This window comes from Pseudophryne corroboree, chromosome 7 (genome assembly GCF_028390025.1).
Source record: "Pseudophryne corroboree isolate aPseCor3 chromosome 7, aPseCor3.hap2, whole genome shotgun sequence".
NCBI classification, from domain to species: Eukaryota; Metazoa; Chordata; class Amphibia; order Anura; family Myobatrachidae; genus Pseudophryne; species Pseudophryne corroboree.
The window spans coordinates 55,766,373-55,788,422 of record NC_086450.1 but is presented as its reverse complement, the minus strand read 5'-3'; the positions used below and the strand labels follow the sequence as shown (position 1 = coordinate 55,788,422).

The window sequence follows — 22,050 nt, the reverse complement described above, 5'->3', positions numbered from 1 at the left end:
ATATTGGGGACAGACGATCAATGAATAATTTATAGAATTCCCCGCAGAATCCATCCGGACCAGGTGTTTTAGCTGGTTTTAAGGACTTGACAGTCTCTCTAACCTCTTCGACTGTGATTGGTTGAATTAGTGATGGTATTAGATCATGGGGAACTTGGGGGTATGAAAGTTCCTGCCACAAGGATTGAGAAGTATCCGAGGAGGAAGGGGAGTTACGGGTATGTGTATCAAAAGATTTTTCAGGGAGATTAGAGGATAGGGAGGGCTGGTTGGAGGCATATATATCAGCGAAAAATTATCTCATTATTTGAGTTATCTGTTTATTCGAGGAGGTGTGTGTTCCATCTGGAAGGAGCAATGGGTGCACTCTCATTGGGGGCCTGGTCCCATTTAGTATATTAGTTAGAAATTTGCTGGTCTTATTTCCGAATCTATGATAGCGGAAATTAGAAGAGAATTGGTACTTATCTGACATTGTTTGTAGTAATTCATCAAACTTAATTTTAGCTGTTAAGTATAAGGATTTGTTGGTGGAAGAGGGGTTTAAGCTATATGTTGAATAGGCGTTAGAGAGTGATTGTTGGAGAAACAAATAGGAGTCTGAATTTCTTTTTTTTACCTGGGATTCGTAGGACATGATGGAACCTCTAAGGACTGCTTTTGCAGACATCCAATAAAGGGACGGGTCTGAAGCAAGAAGGTGTTTGTTATGCTCATGGTAGTCTACCCAAGCTTGATTTTAGTATGCAGTAAATTTAGGGGAGTTGTTTAGATGTGTTGGGTATCTCCAAGTTCTGTGTGTGGAAAATTCATTTAGGGTTTTTAATGTGAGCCATACCAAGGCATGGTCTGATATTATTATTGGTTCAATGCCCGTATCTGTGACTTGGGTGAAGAGGGTATCAGATAGCGTGATATAGTCTATACGGGATAGGGTATTGTGTGCGGAGGATAAACATGTGTATTCACGTTCAGTAGGATTGAGGGCTCTCCACACGTCAACCAGTTGAAGCATATTTAGGAAGTAGGGTATTCCTAATTTTGGTAGGGGCTGGGGTGATACCTTATATTGGGATTTATCTAGATAAGGATGTGATATTAAATTAAAATCACCTCCTTAAACTATCTTAGAGGAGGAGTAAGGTAAGAGCTTCTGGATTAATGTAGAAAGGAAAGGTTTGGGTTTAGAGTTAGGGGCGTATAGGGAGCATAAGGTGTAAGTGGTGGAGTAAATTTTAACCGAGACTATAATAAACCTGCCCTCTGGGTCTACCTCAGTGGATAAGATTTCACATGGGACCGTTTTAGAAATCAGAATAACAACTCCCCTAGATTTAGAATTAAAGGGTGCGGATGCTAGGAGTCGCCAATTGAGCATCTGTAGTTTGGCTGTTTCCTTTGCTGTGAGGTGAGATTCTTGAATAAAGACTATATCTAATTTCTGTCTATTTAGATAAACCAATACCTTACGTCGCTTTGCCGGAGAGTTGAAGCCTCCCGCATTGATCGATCCAATCTTTAGCGAAGACATGTGAATTCGACTATAGATAACATCAGCAGCACAGTACATACTTTAATAATCTTGCTGGTAGGCCTAGATGTAATGGGGAAACATAAGGAGGGAAGACAAAAAGGGGGGGGGGAGACAAGACAACGTAACAACAAAAGAAAATAAATGTTCCATGAGTGCGGCCCTCATGGTAAGTAATGCTTTCATATACCTTGCGGTATAATGCTTCCGCAGCATGTAAAAATACAATAAGGACCATACAGCACTTTTTAGAGTGCTTGTGTAACTAGAGTGAGACGTATCGGAGCATGTCAGGTGTTCTAGTACCCGAATTAGTAATTAATGAAACCTCTTTGAGCTTAACATAGATGTCAATTGTGTATTGGAGTATGAAAATATGTGTATATCAGCAATAGAAGCAAGAATAAAGATCAAGGGGAGGTGTGAGTGATGCAGTGCAGTCTGTGAAGTCAGTAGTAGTAGGGGGTGTGTTTAGTATAAGATAAATGAGAGTAAGGGGGGGGGGAGGTGGAAGGGAGAGTGGGGGGGGGAGGGGGTGTAGGGAGGTATGTGCGTGACCTATAAGGTCAGAGGATCTGGTGTCCATATTTCAAGGAAGCTAGTCTGCCTAGTGAGTATCTATCTAACAAAAAACATTGCAAGATAAGACATAACTGAGTGTGGGGAGTAAAGCAATGTCTATTTTTGTGAAGGAGGTGGGTCAGAGATATCTTCAGGCGTTCGACGATTCTCTTCTCTCAGAAAGGCTTGTGCATCATCTGGGGTGTTAAAATCATAATGTTTATCATCATAGAAGATGCGTAGGCGTGCTGGGTACATAAGTGCAAATCTTCTTTTTTCTGAAACAAGGGATGAGCAGATTGGTGAAAAGGCTTTTCTCGCCCTGGAGAGCTCGACCAAAAAGTTTTGAAAGAGACGTAGACGCTTGCCCTCCCATGTCAGGTCTGGAATCTGTCTGGAGGCTTTCCAGATAGCAAGCTTGTGTAAATAGTTTAGGCATTTGAAAATAATAACTCGAGGTCTTTTGTCATGGGGTTTAGGGGGGGGGGGGGGACCCACTCTATGGGCCCTTTCGATCACTAGGTTTTTACATTCTGCTTCTATCTTCAGGAGCTTTGGGAGGGTGGTGGTTATAAAGGATGTTATATCAGAACCTTTTACTGATTCTGGGACTCCAACTATTCTGATATTGCATCTTCTTGATTTGTTCTCAATATCATCAACTTTATTCCAAAGCTGGTGATTTTCTTTTTGGAGCCGTAAAATGTGGCACTGTGCTTCAGATAGATCATGAGAAATTGTGCCTATATGGTTTTCTGCATCAGAGACCCTTCCCTGTAGATGCTGTAGCTGCTGTGTAATTTCTGACACTGCCTGTGTCAGTAAAGGAGTCATAGTGTTTTGAATTGCTTCCACTATGTCCCTGTATGTAGCAGGGGAGTCAGGGGAGCGCCGTACCTGAGGAGAATCAGGATCCTCTGTTGCTGCGGCTGCAGCTTTCTTATGTGCAGGGACGCTGGGTGCCGTATCAGTGTCCGGCGCCATGATGGGGTCAGCGCGGCGCTTCTCCTGGCGGGGCTGCGGCGGCTTGGTAGCGGGCGGAGAAGCCAGAAACTTCTCCATCTGGGTTCCCTGTACCCCTGTGCAGCTGGGAGAGAGATGTTGGAGGCGTTTTACTGCCTTGTAAAGGTAGGATTGTCGGGTGCAGAACGGAGCAGCGGAGCTAAGCTGCGTCCTGCATGAGACCGGAAGCGAAAGTCCTGCTCTACAGTATTTTTACTAGTGATGAGCGGGTTCGGTTTCTTGGAAACCGACCCACCCGAACTTCAGCCTTTTTACACGGGTCCGAGCCGTGCTCGGATTCTCCCGTGTGGCTCGGGTAAACCGAGCGCGCCCGAACGTCATCATCCCACTGTCGGATTCTCGCGAGATTCGGATTCTATATAAGCAGCCGCGCGTCGCCGACATTTTCACACGTGCATTGAGATTGATAGGGAGAGGACGTGGCTGGCGTCCTCTCCGTTAAAGTAGAAAAGACTGAGTGACTTAGTTATAATTGTGGGGAGGATTGGGGACGGGGAGCAGCTGTTAGGGAGTACAGTGCAGGGTTTTGATTATAATACCACCAGTGAGTTTAATCCGTTGTTTCTCTGCCTGAAAAAAACGCTCCACCATATCTGTGCTCACTCAGTGTGCTGCACTGCTGCATGATATATCTGTGCTGAGTGCACTGCTCACACAGCCTAATTGTGGGGACTGGGGAGCAGTTATAGCAGGAGTACAGTGCGCAGTTTTGCTGACAGTGACCACCAGTCCAGTATACGTTTGTCTGCCTGAAAAACACTCCTGTGGTGGCTTTTTTTTCTACATACTACTAGTTTAGCAGTCTGCTGACAGTGTCCACCAGGTCCGTTATTATAATACAGTATATTATATATATATATAGCAGTACGGTAGGCCACGGCTGTACCTACCTCTGTGTCGTCAGTGCACTCGTCGTCCATAAGTAATATAATACTATACTATCCATCCATCTACATTGTATACCTGTGGTGGCTTTTTTTTTCTTCATACTAGTTTAGCAGTCTGCTGACAGTGTCCACCAGGTCCGTTATTATTATACAGTATATTATATATATATATATATATATATAGCAGTACGGTAGGCCACGGCTGTACCTACCTCTGTGTCGTCAGTGCACTCGTCCTCCATAAGTAATATAATACTATACTATCCATCCATCTACATTGTATACCTGTGGTGGCTTTTTTTTTCTTCATACTAGTTTAGCAGTCTGCTGACAGTGTCCACCAGGTCCGTTATTATTATACAGTATATTATATATATATATAGCAGTACGGTAGTCCACGGCTGTACCTACCTCTGTGTCGTCAGTGCACTCGTCGTCCATAAGTAATATAATACTATACTATCCATCCATCTACATTGTATACCTGTGGTGGCTTTTTTTTTCTTCATACTAGTTTAGCAGTCTGCTGACAGTGTCCACCAGGTCCGTTATTATTATTATACAGTATATTTTATATATATATATATATATATATATAGCAGTACGGTAGGCCACGGCTGTACCTACCTCTGTTTCGTCAGAGCATTCGTCGTCCATAAGTAATATAATACTATACTATCCATCCATCTACATTGTATACCTGTGGTGGTTTTTTTTTTCTTCATACTAGTTTAGCAGTCTGCTGACAGTGTCCACCAGGTCCGTAATTATTATACAGTATATTATATATATATATATATATATATATAGCAGTACGGTAGGCCACGGCTGTACCTACCTCTGTGTCGTCAGTGCACTCGTCCTCCATAAGTAATATAATACTACACTATCCATCCATCTACATTGTATACCTGTGGTGGCTTTTTTTTTTTCTTCATACTAGTTTAGCAGTCTGCTGACAGTGTCCACCAGGTCCGATATTATTATACAGTATATTATATATATATATATATATATAGCAGTACGGTAGGCCACGGCTGTACCTACCTCTGTGTCGTCAGTGCACTCGTCGTCCATAAGTAATATAATACTATACTATCCATCCATCTACATTGTATACCTGTGGTGGCTTTTTTTTTCTTCATACTAGTTTAGCAGTCTGCTGACAGTGTCCACCAGGTCCGTTATTATTATACAGTATATTATATATATATATATAGCAGTATGGTAGGCCACGGCTGTACCTACCTCTGTGTCGTCAGTGCACTTGTCCTCCATAAGTAATATAATACTATACTATCCATCCATCTACATTGTATACCTGTGGTGGCTTTTTTTTTCTTCATACTAGTTTAGCAGTCTGCTGACAGTGTCCACCAGGTCCGTTATTATTATACAGTATATTATATATATATATATATATAGCAGTACGGTAGGCCACGGCTGTACCTACCTCTGTGTCGTCAGTGCACTCGTCGTCCATAAGTAATATAATACTATACTATCCATCCATCTACATTGTATACCTGTGGTGGCTTTTTTTTTCTTCATACTAGTTTAGCAGTCTGCTGACAGTGTCCACCAGGTCCGTTATTATTATACAGTATATTATATATATATATATATATAGCAGTACGGTGGGCCACGGCTGTACCTACCTCTGTGTCGTCAGTGCACTCGTCCTCCATAAGTAATATAATACTATACTATCCATCCATCTACATTGTATACCTGTGGTGGCTTTTTTTTTCTTCATACTAGTTTAGCAGTCTGCTGACTGTGTCCACCAGGTCCATTATAATTATACAGTATATTATTTATATATATATATATATATATATATATATATATATAGCAGTACGGTAGGCCACAGCTGTACCTACCTCTGTGTCGTCAGTGCACTCCTCCTCCATAAGTAATATAATACTATACTATCCATCCATCTACATTGTATACCTGTGGTGGCTTTGAGTTGTGCGCATTAAAATATAGAGAACAAAAATGTGGAGGTTAAAAAAATAGGGAAAGATCAAGATCCACTTCCACCTCGTGCTGAAGCTGCTGCCACTAGTCATGGCCGAGACGATGAAATGCCATCAACGTCGTCTGCCAAGGCCGATGCCCAATGTCATAGTACAGAGCCTGTAAAATCCAAAACACAAAAGATCAATAAAATGACCCAAAAATCAAAATTAAAAGCATCTGAGGAGAAGCATAAACTTGCCAATATGCCATTTACGACACGGAGTGGCAAGGAACGGCTGAGGCCCTGGCCTATGTTCATGGCTAGTGGTTCAGCTTCACATGAGGATGGAAGCACTCATCCTCTCACTAGAAAAAAGAAAAGACTTAAGCTGGCAAAAGCACAGCAAAGAACTGTGCGTTCTTCGAAATCACAAATCCCCAAGGAGAGTCCAATTGTGTCGGTTGCGATGCCTGACCTTCCCAACACTGGACGGGAAGAGCTTGCGCCTTCCACCATTTGCACGCCCCCTGCAAGTGCTGGAAGGAGCACCCGCAGTCCAGTTCCTGATAGTCAAATTGAAGATGTCAGTGTTGAAGTACACCAGGATGAGGATATGGGTGTTGCTGGCGCTGGGGAGGAAATTGACAAGGAGGATTCTGATGGTGAGGTGGTTTGTTTAAGTCAGGCACCCGGGGAGACACCAGTTGTCCGTGGGACGAATATGGCCATTGACATGCCTGGTCAAAATACAAAAAAAATCAGCTCTTCAGTGTGGAATAATTTCAACAGAAATGCGGACAACTGGTGTCAAGCCGTGTGTTGCCTTTGTCAAGCTGTAATAAGTAGGGGTAAGGACGTTAACTACCTCGGAACATCCTCCCTTATACGTCACCTGCAGCGCATTCATAATAAGTCAGTGACAAGTTAAAAAACTTTGGGCGACAGAGGAAGCAGTCCACTGACCAGTAAATCCCTTCCTCTTGTAACCATAGCTCCCGCTAACCACACCACCAACTCCCTCAGTGTCAATTTCCTCCTTAGTCAGGAAAGCCAATAGTCCTGCAGGCCATGTCACTGGCAAGACTGACGAGTCCTCTCCTGCCTGGGATTCCTCCGATGCATCCTTGAGTGTAACGCCTACTGCTGCTGGCGCTGCTGTTGTTGCTGCTGGGAGTCGATCGTCATCCCAGAGGGGAAGTCGGAAGACCACTTGTACTACTTCCAGTAAGCAATTGACTGTCCAATAGTCCTTTGCGAGGAAGATGAAATATCACAGCAGTCATCCTTTTGCAAAGCGGATAACTCAGGCCTTGACAACTATGTTGGTGTTAGACGTGCATCCAGTATCCGCCGTTAGTTCACGGGGAACTAGAGAATTGCTTGAGGTAGTGTGCCCCCATTACCAAATACCATCTAGGTTCCACTTCTCTAGGCAGGCGATGCCGAGAATGTACACGGATGTCAGAAAAAGAGTCACCAGTGTCCTAAAAAATGCAGTTGTACCCAATGTCCACTTAACCACGGACATGTGGACAAGTGGAGCAGGGCAGACTCAGGACTATATGACTGTGACAGCCAACTGGGTAGATGTATTGCCTCCCGCTGCAAGAACAGCAGCGGCGGCACCAGTAGCAGCATCTGGCAAACGCCAACTCGTTCCTAGGCAGGCTACGCTTTGTATCACCGCTTTCCAGAATACGCACACAGCTGAAAACCTCTTACGGCAACTGAGGAAGATCATCGCAGAATGGCTTACCCCAATTGGACTCTCCTGGGGATTTGTGGCATCGGACAATGCCAACAATATTGTGCGTGCATTACATCTGGGCAAATTCCAGCACGTCCCATGTTTTGCACATACCTTGAATTTGGTGGTGCAGAATTATTTAAAAAACGACAGGGGCGTGCAAGAGATGCTGTCGGTGGCCAGAAGAATTGCGGGCCACTTTCAGCGTACAGGCACCGCGTACAGAAGACTGGAGCACCACCAAAAACACCTGAACCTGCCCTGCCATCATCTGAAGCAAGAGGTGGTAACGAGGTGGAATTCAACCCTCTATATGCTTCAGAGGATGGAGGAGCAGCAAAAGGCCATTCAAGCCTATACATCTGGCCACGATATAGGCAAAGGAGGTGGAATGCACCTGTCTCAAGCGCAGTGGAGAATGATTTCAACGTTGTGCAAGGTTCTGCAACCTTTTGAACTTGCCACACGTGAAGTCAGTCAAGACACTGCCAGCCTGAGTCAGGTCATTCCCCTCATCAGGCTTTTGCAGAAGAAGCTGGAGGCATTGAAGGAGGAGCTAAAACAGAGTGATTCCGCTAGGCATGTGGGACTTGTGGATGGAGCCCTTCATTCGCTTAACCAGGATTCACGGGTGGTCAATCTGTTGAAATCAGAGCACTACATTTTGGCCACCGTGCTCGATCCTATATTTAAAAGCTACGTTGTATCTCTCTTTCCGGCAGACACAAGTCTGCAGAGGTTCAAAGAACTGCTGGTGAGAAAATTGTCAAGTCAAGCGGAACGTGACCCGTCAACATCTCCTCCTTCACATTCTCCCGCAACTGGGGGTGCGAGGAAAAGGCTACGAATTCCGAGCCCACCCGCTGGCGGTGATGCAGGGCAGTCTGGAGCGAGTGCTGACATCTGGTCCGGACTTAAGGACCTGCCAATGATTACTGACATGTCGTCTACTGTCACTGCATATGATTCTGTCACCATTGAAAGAATGGTGGAGGATTATATGAGTGACCGCATCCAAGTAGGCACCTCAGACAGTCCGTACGTATACTGGCAGGAAAAAGAGGCAATTTGGAGGCCCTTGCAGAAACTGGCTTTATTCTACCTAAGTTGCCCTCCCTCCAGTGTGTACTCCGAAAGAGTGTTTAGTGCCGCCGCTCACCTTGTCAGCAATCGGCGTACGAGGTTACTTCCAGAAAATGTGGAGAAGATGATGTTCATTAAAATGAATTATAATCAATTCCTCCGTGGAGACATTCACCAGCAGCAATTGCCTCCAGAAAGTACAAGGGGACCTGAGATGGTGGATTCCAGTGGGGACGAATTAATAATCTGTGAGGAGGGGGATGTACACAGTGAAAGGGGTGATGAATCGGATGATGATGATGAGGTGGACATCTTGCCTCTGTAGAGCCAGTTTGTGCAAGGAGAGATTGATTGCTTCTTTTTTGATGGTGGGGGCCCAAACCAACCAGTCATTTCAGTCACAGTCGTGTGGCAGACCCTGTCGCTGAAATGATGAGTTCGTTAAAGTGTGCATGTCCTGTTTATACAACATAAGGGTGGGTGGGAGGGCCCAAGGACAATTCCATCTTGCACCTCTTTTTTCTTTCATTTTTCTTTGCGTCATGTGCTGTTTGGGGAGTATTTTTTTGAAGGGCCATCCTGCGTGACACTGCAGTGCCACTCCTAGATGGGCCAGGTGTTTGTATCGGCCACTTGGGTCGCTTATCTTAGTCACACAGCTACCTCATTGCGCCTCTTTTTTTCTTTGCGTCATGTGCTGTTTGGGGAGTATTTTTTTGAAGAGCCATCCTGCGTGACACTGCAGTGCCACTCCTAGATGGGCCAGGTGTTTGTGTCGGCCACTTGTGTTGCTTAGCTTAGTCACACAGCGACCTTGGTGCGCCTCTTTTTTTCTTTGCGTCATGTGCTGTTTGGGGAGTATTTTTTTCAAGTGCCATCCTGTCTGACACTGCATTGCCACTCCTAGATGGGCCAGGTGTTTGTGTCGGCCACTTGGGTCGCTTAGCTTAGTCACACAGCTACCTCGGTGCAAATTTTAGGACTAAAAATAATATTGTGAGGTGTGAGGTGTTCAGAATAGACTGAAAATGAGTGGAAATTATGGTTATTGAGGATAATAATACTTTGGGATCAAAATGACCCCCAAATTCTATGATTTAAGCTGTTTTTGAGGGTTTTTTGAAAAAAACACCCGAATCCAAAACATACCCGAATCCAACAAAAAATTTTCGGTGAGGTTTTGCCAAAACGCGTCCGAATCCAAAACACGGCCGCGGAACCGAACCCAAAACCAAAACCCGAAAAATTTCCGGTGCACATCACTAATTTTTACACAGCGATGCATACAGACGTGTCCTCAAACATCTTGCCTCCAGGCCCGACGATAGAGAGGGACAAAGGGAACAACTATACTGGGCTCCACAGTTCAGAGGGGCCCCCGAGGAACAGGAGCACAAAAAACGGGGGCCAGAGCACTTATTACTATGCATACATGACAGCAGTGTGTGTGTTGATGGGACCTGCATGAGAGAGTAACACATTACTCATTGGCATTTCTATCATGGGTGCAATGTGTCTGGTGCACATGGGTCCAGGGGGGCCACACACCACACATACTGCACCCATGTTGTTTTATACTTACCTTTTCCAGAGTCCTGCAAAATGGCCGCAACGCATGCGCAGTATGAAATTTGTCTCCGGACCATGGCAGGCCCCATGTGTCCGGAGAACTGCTCATGTGCAGTAGACTCCGGCACAATCCCGGAAACTACGGCGCCGTGGAGAGGAGGATGCCCACCCCGAGTCTTCACATGGGCCCCCTCCTCTCTTAAAATCCCTTGCCATCACATCAGGATACGTGCAGGCCACCACGGTTCACCAAACGGCAATACCAAGACTGGACAGTTTAGATCACACGAGAAATCTGCCTGCCTGCCTTTCCAGACGCCCGCCACAATTACAGAGATGGGGAGAAGAACAGGAGCCAGAGGTGAACTCCATCCTCCGGCACTAAGGTACAGCCTTACAGTTGCACTGCCCGAGACATGACTGACAGCATCCAGCCCCACACCAGTGACCCTCTCCCTACCACTTTCACTAAAGGACTTACAGTATCCCTGTCTGCTCAACCTCCCTCCCACCCACCCTCTTTGTCCGGTGTATGGTCTCATGTTCATTGTTACACACTCTGACCCAGTGTCATTTAGTTTTAGTGCAGCTGCAGTTCTATCAGCGGAGATGAACTCTTATCATGTATTGCATATTGAATGTGATCTGGGAGCGATCCAATCCCCTGAATGTATGATGCAACACAGGCAGGGACAGGTGCTTTGAATAGAGCCCATCGATGTGATCTGCCACGGCTTCTGCCAAGGCTTCTGCGCATGCACATTCAGCTCAGACTGGACATGCACAGAGGTCACTTCCGAGGAGGGTTCCAGGCAAACCTTCTAACTGGCCAGCAATGTGATGTGTAGCCCAGTGGGGAACAATATTGTGAATGCCAGACCCTACTGCGCATGTGCAGGTCTCCAGGAACATGGTGCCCGCGCATTATTCCCATGGACATCTCCAGTGCGCATGTGCAAAACACTTGGAAAGGGCCTAGGGGCCAGTGTGCACCACACACATTATAGGAACGCCTATGTATTCTAGCCCCTCTCCCCTACCCCTAACCCTCCCTTCCCACAGCCTAACTGTAACCTCCTCCCTAAATGCCTAACCCTAATCTCCCCCCGGAGTTGCCTAATCCTAACCCCCCTCTCCCTGCAGCCTAACCCTAACCCTCCCCCTTTAGTGCCTAAACCTAACCTCCCCCCGGTGGTACCTAACCCTAACCCTCCCTCCCCACAGCCTAACCCTCCCTTTCCCGCACCCTAACCCTAATCCCCCTGGGTGGCGCCTAAACCTACACTGCCCGCTATACTTATGGTCAGGATTCCGGCGTCTGTATCTTAACCACATCCTATATACTGTATCTATATATGTGTGTGTGTGTGTCATAGTTGCTTACCCTCCCGGAAGGTGCGGGAGACTCCAGATTTTTGGGGTGGTCCCCCGCAACCCCGGAAGGGTAGGTGGCTCTCCCGCATCTCTCCCGCACCCTGCCGCTTCCTACTGAAGCGGGCAGGGTGAAGATAAAGACACTGAAAGCACAGATGCAGGGTGTGCAAAAGTTGTGATCACATCATTTGGCCCCGCCCATACCCGCAGACCTGCAAATCGAGGGTATTTCCATGTTTTGGGGGCACAGCCTAGTTACACGTCACTCTGGTCCCGCCCCCCGAAGTGTCAGGTTGCGTTTCCTCTCCACTACAAAATAAAACAGATTCCTTGGGGTGTGGGGGGAAAGGAGCTTTAACCCATTAATGTCTGGAAGTGAAAAATAATTTGCAGGTGGAATAGTAAATAGTATGGCCTTTCCAATCTATTGAAAGTACTGCAGGAGGAATTGGCAATAACAGAGGTTCCCAAACTGGGGCACCCTAGGGTGTCAGAGGGAACTTGCAGGGGTGCCATGTGTTGGTGGTCTAGGATCAAGTCAAATTATTTATGATCAATTTGATAGGCTAAACCAGTGCTGGTGGCTGCCAATCATAATATATGTGGACAAACATATAGCTGACCTGAAGGACGACAGGAAATCACAATTAGCTTAATTTAACAATTGTTCCTGAATTGCTCACCAAGAAACTTTTTGACTAGGGGTGACATGAAAAAATGCTGTCAATCTAGGGCACACGACATCCTGGCTCCCTGCTGTGTGATCACAGCACCAACAGGGTTCATACCACTGGACAGTGGGTGAGGTAAAGAGCAGGACTGACATTAACAATTTCATATTTCAGATACAATTTTGTTTTCCGTATCTCTAAAATGTTTTTTTTTTTTTTTTATCAGCCCTGATTACTGACCTTTTCTCCACAGATTGTAAAAAAGCAATGGCTCCAGCCTCATCTACACTTAGAAATTTGTGGCACATACATATGGCCTTTAAATAACCCAAGAGTTCTTCCAGGGATACATGGAACACTTCTGTAATGTCCGTGACCCTGAAAGATACACAATACAGAAATCACCAACATAACAATTTGTGAGATCACAAAAGGTATAATGAGTTTTTTTTTCTTTTATTATATTACTGAAATGTAATGGCAGGTGCCATATACTGTGAATTACCACACATTGGGGCAGATGTATTAACCTGGAGATAGCATAAGGAAGTGATAAACCAGTGATAAATGCAAGGTGATACACGCACCAGCCAATCAGCTCCTAACTGTTAATATTGGAGCTGATTGGCTGGTGCGTGTATCACCTTGCATTTATCACTGGTTTATCACTTCCTTTTGCCTTATCCAGGTTAATACATCTGCCCCAATGGGGGTTATTCAGGTTTGCTAGCAAAACAGAAAAGTTAGCAATTGGGCAAAACCATGCTGCACTGCAGGTGGGGCAGATATAACATGTGCAGAGACAGATTTGGGTGGGTAAAAAAAATATGTGCAGGGTAAATACTGGCTGCTTTATTTATTTTTTTAAATAGAGAGTCAAAAAGTACCAGCCAATCAGCTCCTAGCTGCCATTTTTAAAACACAGCCTGTTACATGGCAGTTAAGAGCTGATTGGCTGGCACTTTTTCTTTCTCCATTTTATCACATTCAAGCGATGATGCAACTAGCTTTATAAATCTTATTTTGAATAACTAACAGAGAAAGAATTGCCTCAGTTTTCCAGAGCTGAGCAATAGCAGCTTTAGTGGTAATCAAAACGTGTCCCATAACATATTTATCACCAATGGACAGCTGACCCAAATACTAATGAAATAAGACTATAACAGGGTCTGCCGGAATAGTCAATCCAATAATCATACTCATCATGTGGAACACCACTCTCCAGGTTTGTTGTAGTTGCAGACAAGCACAGAAAATAGGGTAAATATCGCCTACCCCACCACATTTTCTCCAACAGAATATGGACGCTGAGGTACAAATCTTGTGTTGCCTTTTTAGGGGTAAAGTACAGACGGAACCATGTTAGTCGTGCCTTTGTCTGTGCTTGGGCGGGTGCGTGAATCCGTGACGGAGACGCACCCCATTCACTAGAGTGGGAGAGTGTCTCCATCCGGGGTACGCATGGGTCCGAGATGTAGACGCGCCCTATTCTAGTGAATGGGAGAGTGTCTCTGTGCACTCGTGACGGGGCTAGATGAACAGATCACCTAGTCACGCCAGGAGTGCACGCCTGCAACGAAGCCGCCTCAGATGAGCGTGGCTAAATCTGTATGCCCTCTAAATCAGTTTGAAAAACATTTCTGAGTGGTTAATGCACTTAGAAAGTTTGAAGCAAGTGCTAAAGATGGAATCCCACTCTTCATTTTTAAAAGATCTAGCCAAATCCCGTTCCCACTTAATCTGAGAATTTAATTTACCCTTCTTATCTAGAATTTGAAATTGGTACCACCAGAAGATTACTCCTTTATGTGAAGGTGAATCAAGCTTGGATTTGATAAAAGCTGGAAACATGAGTTTCTTATGAAGTGTGGGTAGAAAAGTTTAAAGCCAACTTCTTAGTCGCAAAAATTTTAAAGAAGTCCTGTTTCTGAATGTTATATTGGTCTTACAGCTGAGAGAAGGATATTAAATGGTCCCCTATAAAGAGATGGTTTAGGCAAAATTTGGGTATTCTATTTTAGGTCTAGAACCCTTCCAAATATATTGAGTCAAAATCTGGTTTCATTTTTTGTATAAATATTTTGGAAAAAATCTAGGAATGGCGTGAAACAAATACATCAATTTCGTCAGGAGAACCATTTTTGCTGCCGCTACCCTACCTAACCAGGAGACCTCCTGTAGGATCCACTCTCCAGTCAACCCCTTAAATGCTTTTAATAAGGGGCCGTAATTGCATTCAATAATATTATCTTTATTCGCCAAGTTAATCCCAAAATATTTCAAAAAGTGCCCCTGCCAGGCATATTTATATGAATTTTTCAGTCTACCTTACACTTCCATGGGGATATTGAAGGGAAGGGCTTCCGTTTTATTGGTGTTTAATTTATAGTATGAAATTTCCAAATATTCTCGTAAGACTTTATGAAGTTCTGGTAAAGAAGACTCTGGATCTTGAAGACACAGCAAAATATCATCCGCAAACAAACTAATTTTATGGGAGTAGCCTCTTACTAGGGGACCTTTAATTAATTCCATCGACCAAATCCATTCAGCCAGAGGCTCGACTACCAGTGCAAAAATAAGAGGGGACAAAGGACACCCCTGTCGAGTGCCATTAAAGATATTAAATACTGAGGAAAGACATCCGTTTACAAAATCTAACGAAGCCAGATTTTTCCAAAGATGCCTGCAAAAAACCCCAATGTAGCCTGTCGAACGCCTTTTCGGCATCTAGTGACAACACTAAAAGAGGCTCCCTCCTAGACATGCAGTGTTCAATGACATTAATCACCCTTCTCGTGTTGTCTGGGGCCTGTCTGTTCATCACAAAACCCACCTGGTCAGGTTTAATAAGGGAAGGAATCAGAGGGGAAAGGCGTTTATCTACTAATTTGGCGAATATTTTCACATCTGTATTAAACAAAGCAATTGACCTAAAATTTTGAACCACAGTTTGGGTTAGGGATGGCTATAATTTGTGCTTCCAACATTTCTTGTGGAAAAGCTTTATTAAACACAGATAAAAGCACCTGGGTCAACTGCCCCTTAAAATTTTTGTAGAAGTTAGAGGGATAACTGTCAGGGCCCAGAGCTTTATTACCTCTTACGTCCAAAATACATTGAGAGACAGACAGGCCTCCAACGACAATGAGGGGAGACAAAGACAACCCAGAAATGTTTCTATGTCAAGGTTTTGAGGTTGAAAAGTGGAACAGTCATCTTTCAGATTACATAGTCTAGAATAATATGATGCAAAACATTGACTATTCCATCAGTGTCAGAGACTTTCATTCCTTTGTCATAATAAACATTTTGAATCCTCTCTTTGGCTTTTTTTACCTCTCAATTTCCTTGCCAATAACCTGCTAGCACGATTACCATAAACATAGAACTTGTGATTAAGGGGATAATTCAGAGTTGATCGCAGCAGCAAATTGGTTAGCAGTTGGGCAAAACCATGTGCACTGCAGGTGTGGCAGATATAACATTTGCAGAGAGAGTTAGATTTGGGTGGGTAATTGTGTTTCTGAGCAGGGTAAATACTGGATGCTTTATTTTTACACTGCAATTTAGATTTCAGTTTGAACACACCCCACCCAAATCTAACTCTCTCTGCACAAGTTACATCTGCCGCCCCCTGCAGTGCACATGGTTTTGCCCAAATGCTAACAAGTTTGCTGCTGCGATCAACTCTGAATTAGGCCCTAAGTCTATTAAGATTACGATGAACTTGTGCTAAAAAAAAAAAAAAACATTAACATTATCCCTAATAGTTTAAATACTGCTATATCATTCGGGTTAGTTTTATGCGCCTTGTCTAATTTAGCAACCTCGGATTCGGGCTGCTCCAGTTTTTTCTTAGTCTTTCATAAGTTTAGCCACAATCTGTATTGCAGAACCTCTAACCACTGATTTAAGAGCACACCAAAAATTGAAGATGGATGTTTCCTCAGGGGAATTAACACTTAAGTAGCAGTTGAGGGAAGATTGAATGGCCTGCTTAGCCTCTGGCTGATCGAGACTCTGTTTTCCCAAGCGCCAAGGACCAGGAGAAGTCCTTCTCTTCCCAATATCCCACACATGGAATAATGGGGAATGATCTGACAATGTCATGGGGAGAATAGACATCTTACTAAAAGACGGTAAAGTCCACTTATGAGATAATGCTAGGTCTATTCTAGAATACGTTCTGTGAACATGAAAAAAAAAGTAAAATCTTTTTCTGACAGATGTTTTGCTCGCCATACATCAAAAAGATCATATTCCGCTAATAGTTGGCAAAACCCTTTTGCAGGTTCAAGGGGTTGACTGGAGAGTGGAGTCCGTTTACATAATCTTATCTACTAATGGGTCTTTATTTGACGGCTTGGAGGTTGAACGCCGGATCCTAGCCCAAAAGTGTATTCCCAAGGAAGTCATCCCCACTCTTATTCAGGCCAGGAAAGGAGTAACGTCTAAACATTACCACCGTATTTGGAGAAAATACGTGTCTTGGTGTGAATCCAAGAAGGCTCCTACGGAAGAATTTCAGTTAGGACGGTTTCTCCAATTTCTACAAGCCGATGTGGATGCGGGCCTAAAGTTGGGCTCCATTAAAGTGCAAATTTCAGCCTTATCGGTTTTCTTCCAAAAACAATTGGCCTCCCTTCCAGAAGTTCAGACTTTTGTGAAAGGCGTGTTGCACATCCAACCTCACTTTGTGCCCCCTGTGGCACCGTGGGATCTTAATGTGGTGTTGCAGTTCCTTCAATCTCATTGGTTTGAACCTTTACAAAAGGTGGAGTTGAAATTCCTCACTTGGAAATGGTCATGCTGTTGGCCTTGGCATCCGCCAGGCTGGTGTCTGAATTGGCGGCCTTGTCTCACAAGAGCCCTTTTATGATCTTCCATGAAGATAGAGCAGAGTTGAGGACTCGTCAGCAGTTTCTGCCGAAAGTGGTTTCGTCATTCCACTTGAACCAACCTATTGTGGTGCCATTGGCTACTGACACCTTGCTGGAATCAAAGTTTCTCGACGTAGTCAGAGCTTTGAAAATTTATGTGGCCAGAACGGGCTCCTGCTTCCAAGCAGACTTTTGCGCGCTTGATCTGTCATATGATTCAGCAGGCTCATTCTACGGCTGGATTGCCGTTACCGAAATTGGTAAAGGCCCATTCTACCAGAAAGGTGGGCTTGTCCTGGGCAGCTGCCCGGGGGGGTCTCGGCATTACAACTTTGCTGAGCGGCTACTTGGTCGGGTTCAAACACCTTTGCAAAGTTCTGCAAGTTTGATACCCTGGACGATGAGGACCTCATGTTTGGTCAATCGGTGCTGCAGAGTCATCCGCACTCTCCCGCCCGTTCTAGAGCTTTGGTATAAACCCCATGGTTCTTGAGGTGAAACCAGCATCCTCTAGGACGTATGAGAAAATAGGATTTTAATACCTACCGGTAAATCCTTTTCTCTTAGTCCGTAGAGGATGCTGGGCGCCCGTCCCAGTGCGTACTGTATCTGCAGTTATTAGTTATGGTTACACACATTTTGTGTTACGTTTATAGTTAGCCTGTAGCTGATGTTGTTCATGCCGTTGACTTGCGTTGTGTTGAATGCCATGTTGTACCATGTTGCTTGAGGTGTGAGCTGGTATGTATCTCACCTTAGTTTAACAATAAATTCTTTTCCTCGAAATGTCCATCTCCCTGGGCACAGTTCCTATAACTGGAGTCTGGAGGAGGGGTATAGAGGGAGGAGCCAGTTCACACCCCTTTGAAAGTCTTAAAGTGCCCATGACTCCTGCGGATCCCGTCTATACCCCATGGTTCTTGAAGTGACTCCAGCATCCGCTACGGACTAAGAGAAAAGGATTTACCGGTAGGTATTAAAATCCTATTTTTTATGAGTGAATTGGGCGAAGAACATGAATTTAACCCTATCCCAAATGATTTTAGTTAAAAAAAGGGGGGGAAATTATTTCCCCCCCAAACATCGAAAAATTGATCGCGACCATCGGATCATCGGGAACATCATGATCATCGCGGCTTTCATTTTGACAGCCAGGACAGCCTGCAGGTAATACAGGGGGATCTGGGGGTGGCTTGGGAGGGTTCATTTACACTCCCCAGCGGCTGCCATTGTCTGCAGCCGCTGGAGGGGGGGGGGGGGGATCGGCAGCATGGCAGACACATGGGGAGAGTGCAGGGAGGCAGAGGGATCTGACAGCAGCAGCGGATTGAAGTTTATCTTCCCTGCCACTGCTAACACTCTCTATCTGACTGGTCGCATCCCGTGCGACCAGGTCAGATAGAGCTCTTGCAGGCATGGTCTCATGTGATGTGACCGTGCCAGGCAAGTGGTTGATCTGTTGACCATAGGAGGAAAATAAATAAAATAGTATAATTCTGATAAATATTAGGTTTATGCTCCCACACAAAAACTTAATAGTTAGGAAAGAAATATATTTATTAAAAAAAGGGAAGCAAAAACACAACCAAGGCTGAAACAAGACATCAATGCCCAGATTTATCAAGCCTTGGAGAGTGAGAAAGTACCAACCAATCAACTCCTAAGTGTCATTTTTCAAACACAGCTTATAACATGGCAGTTACAGTAGGAGCAAATTGGCTGGTATTTTATCACCATGCTACAGTATTTATCACTCTCCAAGGCTTGATAAATGTGCCCCTAAATGTGTTAATAAGTATATACACCAGCAACTGAAGGTATTAATTACTAGTGATGAGCGGGTTCGGTTTCTCGGAAACCGACCCCCCCCGAACTTCACCCTTTTTACACGGGTCCGAGCCATACTCGGATTCTCCCGTATGGCTCGGGTAACCCGAGCGCGCCCATATCTGTGCTCAGTGTGCTGCATAAATCTGTGCTCACACTGCTTAATTGTGGGGACTGGGGAGCAGATGTATTATATAGCAGGAGTACAGTGCAGAGTTTTGCTGACAGTGACCACCAGTATACGTTGTCTGCCTGAAAAACACTCCATATCTGTGCTCAGTGTGCTGCTTTATTTTAATGTGGGGACTGGGGACCACCAGTATAATTAATATTATATAGGAGGAGTACAGTGCAGAGTTTTGCTGACAGTGACCACCATTATACGTTGTCTGCCTGAAAAACACTCCATATCTGTGCTCAGTGTGCTGCTTTATTGTGGGGACTGGGGAGTCGGGACCACCAGTATAATATTATATAGGAGGAGTACAGTGCAGAGTTTTGCTGACACAGTGACCGCCAGTATACTATATATAGCAGTACGGTACGGAAGGCCACTGCTGTACCTACCTCTGTGTCGTCATTAAGTATACTATCCATCTACATTCTATACCTGTGGTGCATTTTAGTTTTGCAGTTTGCTGACACAGTGACCACCAGTATATTATATATAGCAGTACGGTACGGAAGGCCACTGCTGTACCTACCTCTGTGTCGTCATTAAGTATACTATCCATCTACATTCTATATATGTGGTGCATTTTAGTTTTGCAGTTTGCTGACACAGTGACCACCAGTATACTATATATAGCAGTACGGTACGGAAGGCCACTGCTGTACCTACCTCTGTGTTGTCATTAAGTATACTATCCATCTACATTCTATACCTGTGGTGCATTTTAGTTGTGCGCAGTATATATAGTAGTAGGCCATTGCTATTGATACTGGCATATAATTCCACACATTAAAATATGGAGAACAAAAATGTGGAGGTTAAAATAGGGAAAGATCAAGATCCACTTCCACCTCGTGCTGAAGCTGCTGCCACTAGTCATGGCTGAGACGATGAAATGCCATCAACGTCGTCTGCCAAGGCCGATGCCCAATGTCATAGTAGAGAGCATATAAAATCCAAAAAACAAAAGTTCAGTAAAATGACCCAAAAATCTAAATTAAAAGCGTCTGAGGAGAAGCGTAAACTTGCCAATATGCCATTTACGACACGGAGTGGCAAGGAACGGCTGAGGCCCTGGCCTATGTTCATGGTTAGTGGTTCAGCTTCACTTGAGGATGGAAGCACTCATCCTCTCGCTAGAAAAATGAAAAGACTTAAGCTGGCAAAAGCACAGCAAAGAACTGTGCGTTCTTCTAAAACACAAATACCCAAGGAGAGTCCAATTGTATCGGTTGCGATGCCTGACCTTCCCAACACTGGACGGGAAGAGCTTGCGCCTTCCACCATTTGCACGCCCCCTGCAAGTGCTGGAAGGAGCACTCGCAGTACAGTTCCTGATAGTCAAATTGAAGATGTCACTGTTGAAGTACACCAGGATGAGGATATGGGTGTTGCTGGCGCTGGGGAGGAAATTGACAAGGAGGATTCTGATGGTGAGGTGGTTTGTTTAAGTCAGGCACCCGGGGAGACACCAGTTGTCAGTGGGACGAATATAGCCATTGACATGCCTGGTCAAAATACAAAAAAAATCAGCTCTTCGGTGTGGAATTATTTCAACACAAATGCGGACAACAGGTGTCAAGCCGTGTGTTGCCTTTGTCAAGCTGTAATAAGTAGGGGTAAGGACGTTAACCACCTCGGAACATCCTCCCTTATACGTCACCTGCAGCGCATTCATAATAAGTCAGTGACAAGTTCAAAAACTTTGGGTGACAGCGGAAGCAGTCCACTGACCACTAAATCCCTTCCTCTTGTAACCAAGCTCCTGCAAACCACACCACCAACTCCCTCAGTGTCAATTTCCTCCTTATCCAGGAAAGCCAATAGTCCTGCAGGCCATGTCACTGGCAAGTCTGACGAGTCCTCTCCTGCCTGGGATTCCTCCGATGCATCCTTGAGTGTAACGCCTACTGCTGCTGGCGCTGCTGTTGTAGCTGCTGGGAGTTGATCGTCATCACAGAGGGGAAGTCGGAAGACCACTTGTACTACTTCCAGTAAGCAATTGACTGTCCAACAGTCCTTTGCGAGGAAGATGAAATATCACATCAGTCATCCTGCTACAAAGCAGATAACTCAGGCCTTGGCAGCCTGGGTGGTGAGAAACGTGGTTCCGGTATCCACCGTTAATTCAGAGGCAACTAGAGACTTGATTGAGGTACTGTGTCCCCGGTACCAAATACCATCTAGGTTCCATTTCTCTAGGCAGGCGATACCGAAAATTTACACAGACCTCAGAAAAAGACTCACCAGTGTCCTAAAAAATGCAGTTGTACCCAATGTCCACTTAACCACGGACATGTGGACAAGTGGAGCAGGGCAGACTCAGGACTATATGACTGTGACAGCCCACTGGGTAGATGTATTGCCTCCCGCAGCAAGAACAGCAGCGGCGGCACCAGTAGCAGCATCTCGCAAACGCCAACTCGTTCCTAGGCAGGCTACGCTTTGTATCACCGCTTTCCAGAAGAGGCACACAGCTGACAACCTCTTAAGGAAACTGAGGAAGATCATCGCAGAATGGCTTACCCCAATTGGACTCTCCTGGGGATTTGTGACATCGGACAACGCCAGCAATATTGTGCATGCATTACATCTGGGCAAATTCCAGCACGTCCCATGTTTTGCACATACATTGAATTTGGTGGTGCAGAATTATTTAAAAAACGACAGGGGCGTGCAAGAGATGCTGTCGGTGGCCCGAAGAATTGCGGGCCACTTTCGGCATTCAGCCACCGCGTACAGAAGACTGGAGCACC

The 22,050-nt window shown here is 45.0% G+C and overlaps 1 protein-coding gene across 2 annotated transcripts in view; it reads right to left on the bottom strand.

Moving 5' to 3' along the window:
* The window catches only part of LOC134943365 (putative methyltransferase DDB_G0268948), a 105,201-nt gene that overhangs the window by 3,209 nt on the left and 79,942 nt on the right, over positions 1 to 22,050 (bottom strand). The window contains exon 5 of one of the 2 annotated variants that reach the window (XM_063932254.1): positions 12,653 to 12,790. In XM_063932254.1, the coding sequence (XP_063788324.1) occupies positions 12,653 to 12,790 (138 nt within the window). Of the gene's footprint in view, positions 1 to 12,652; positions 12,791 to 22,050 lie in introns of those variants that run through there. The other variant, XR_010181498.1, reaches the window with a different exon arrangement.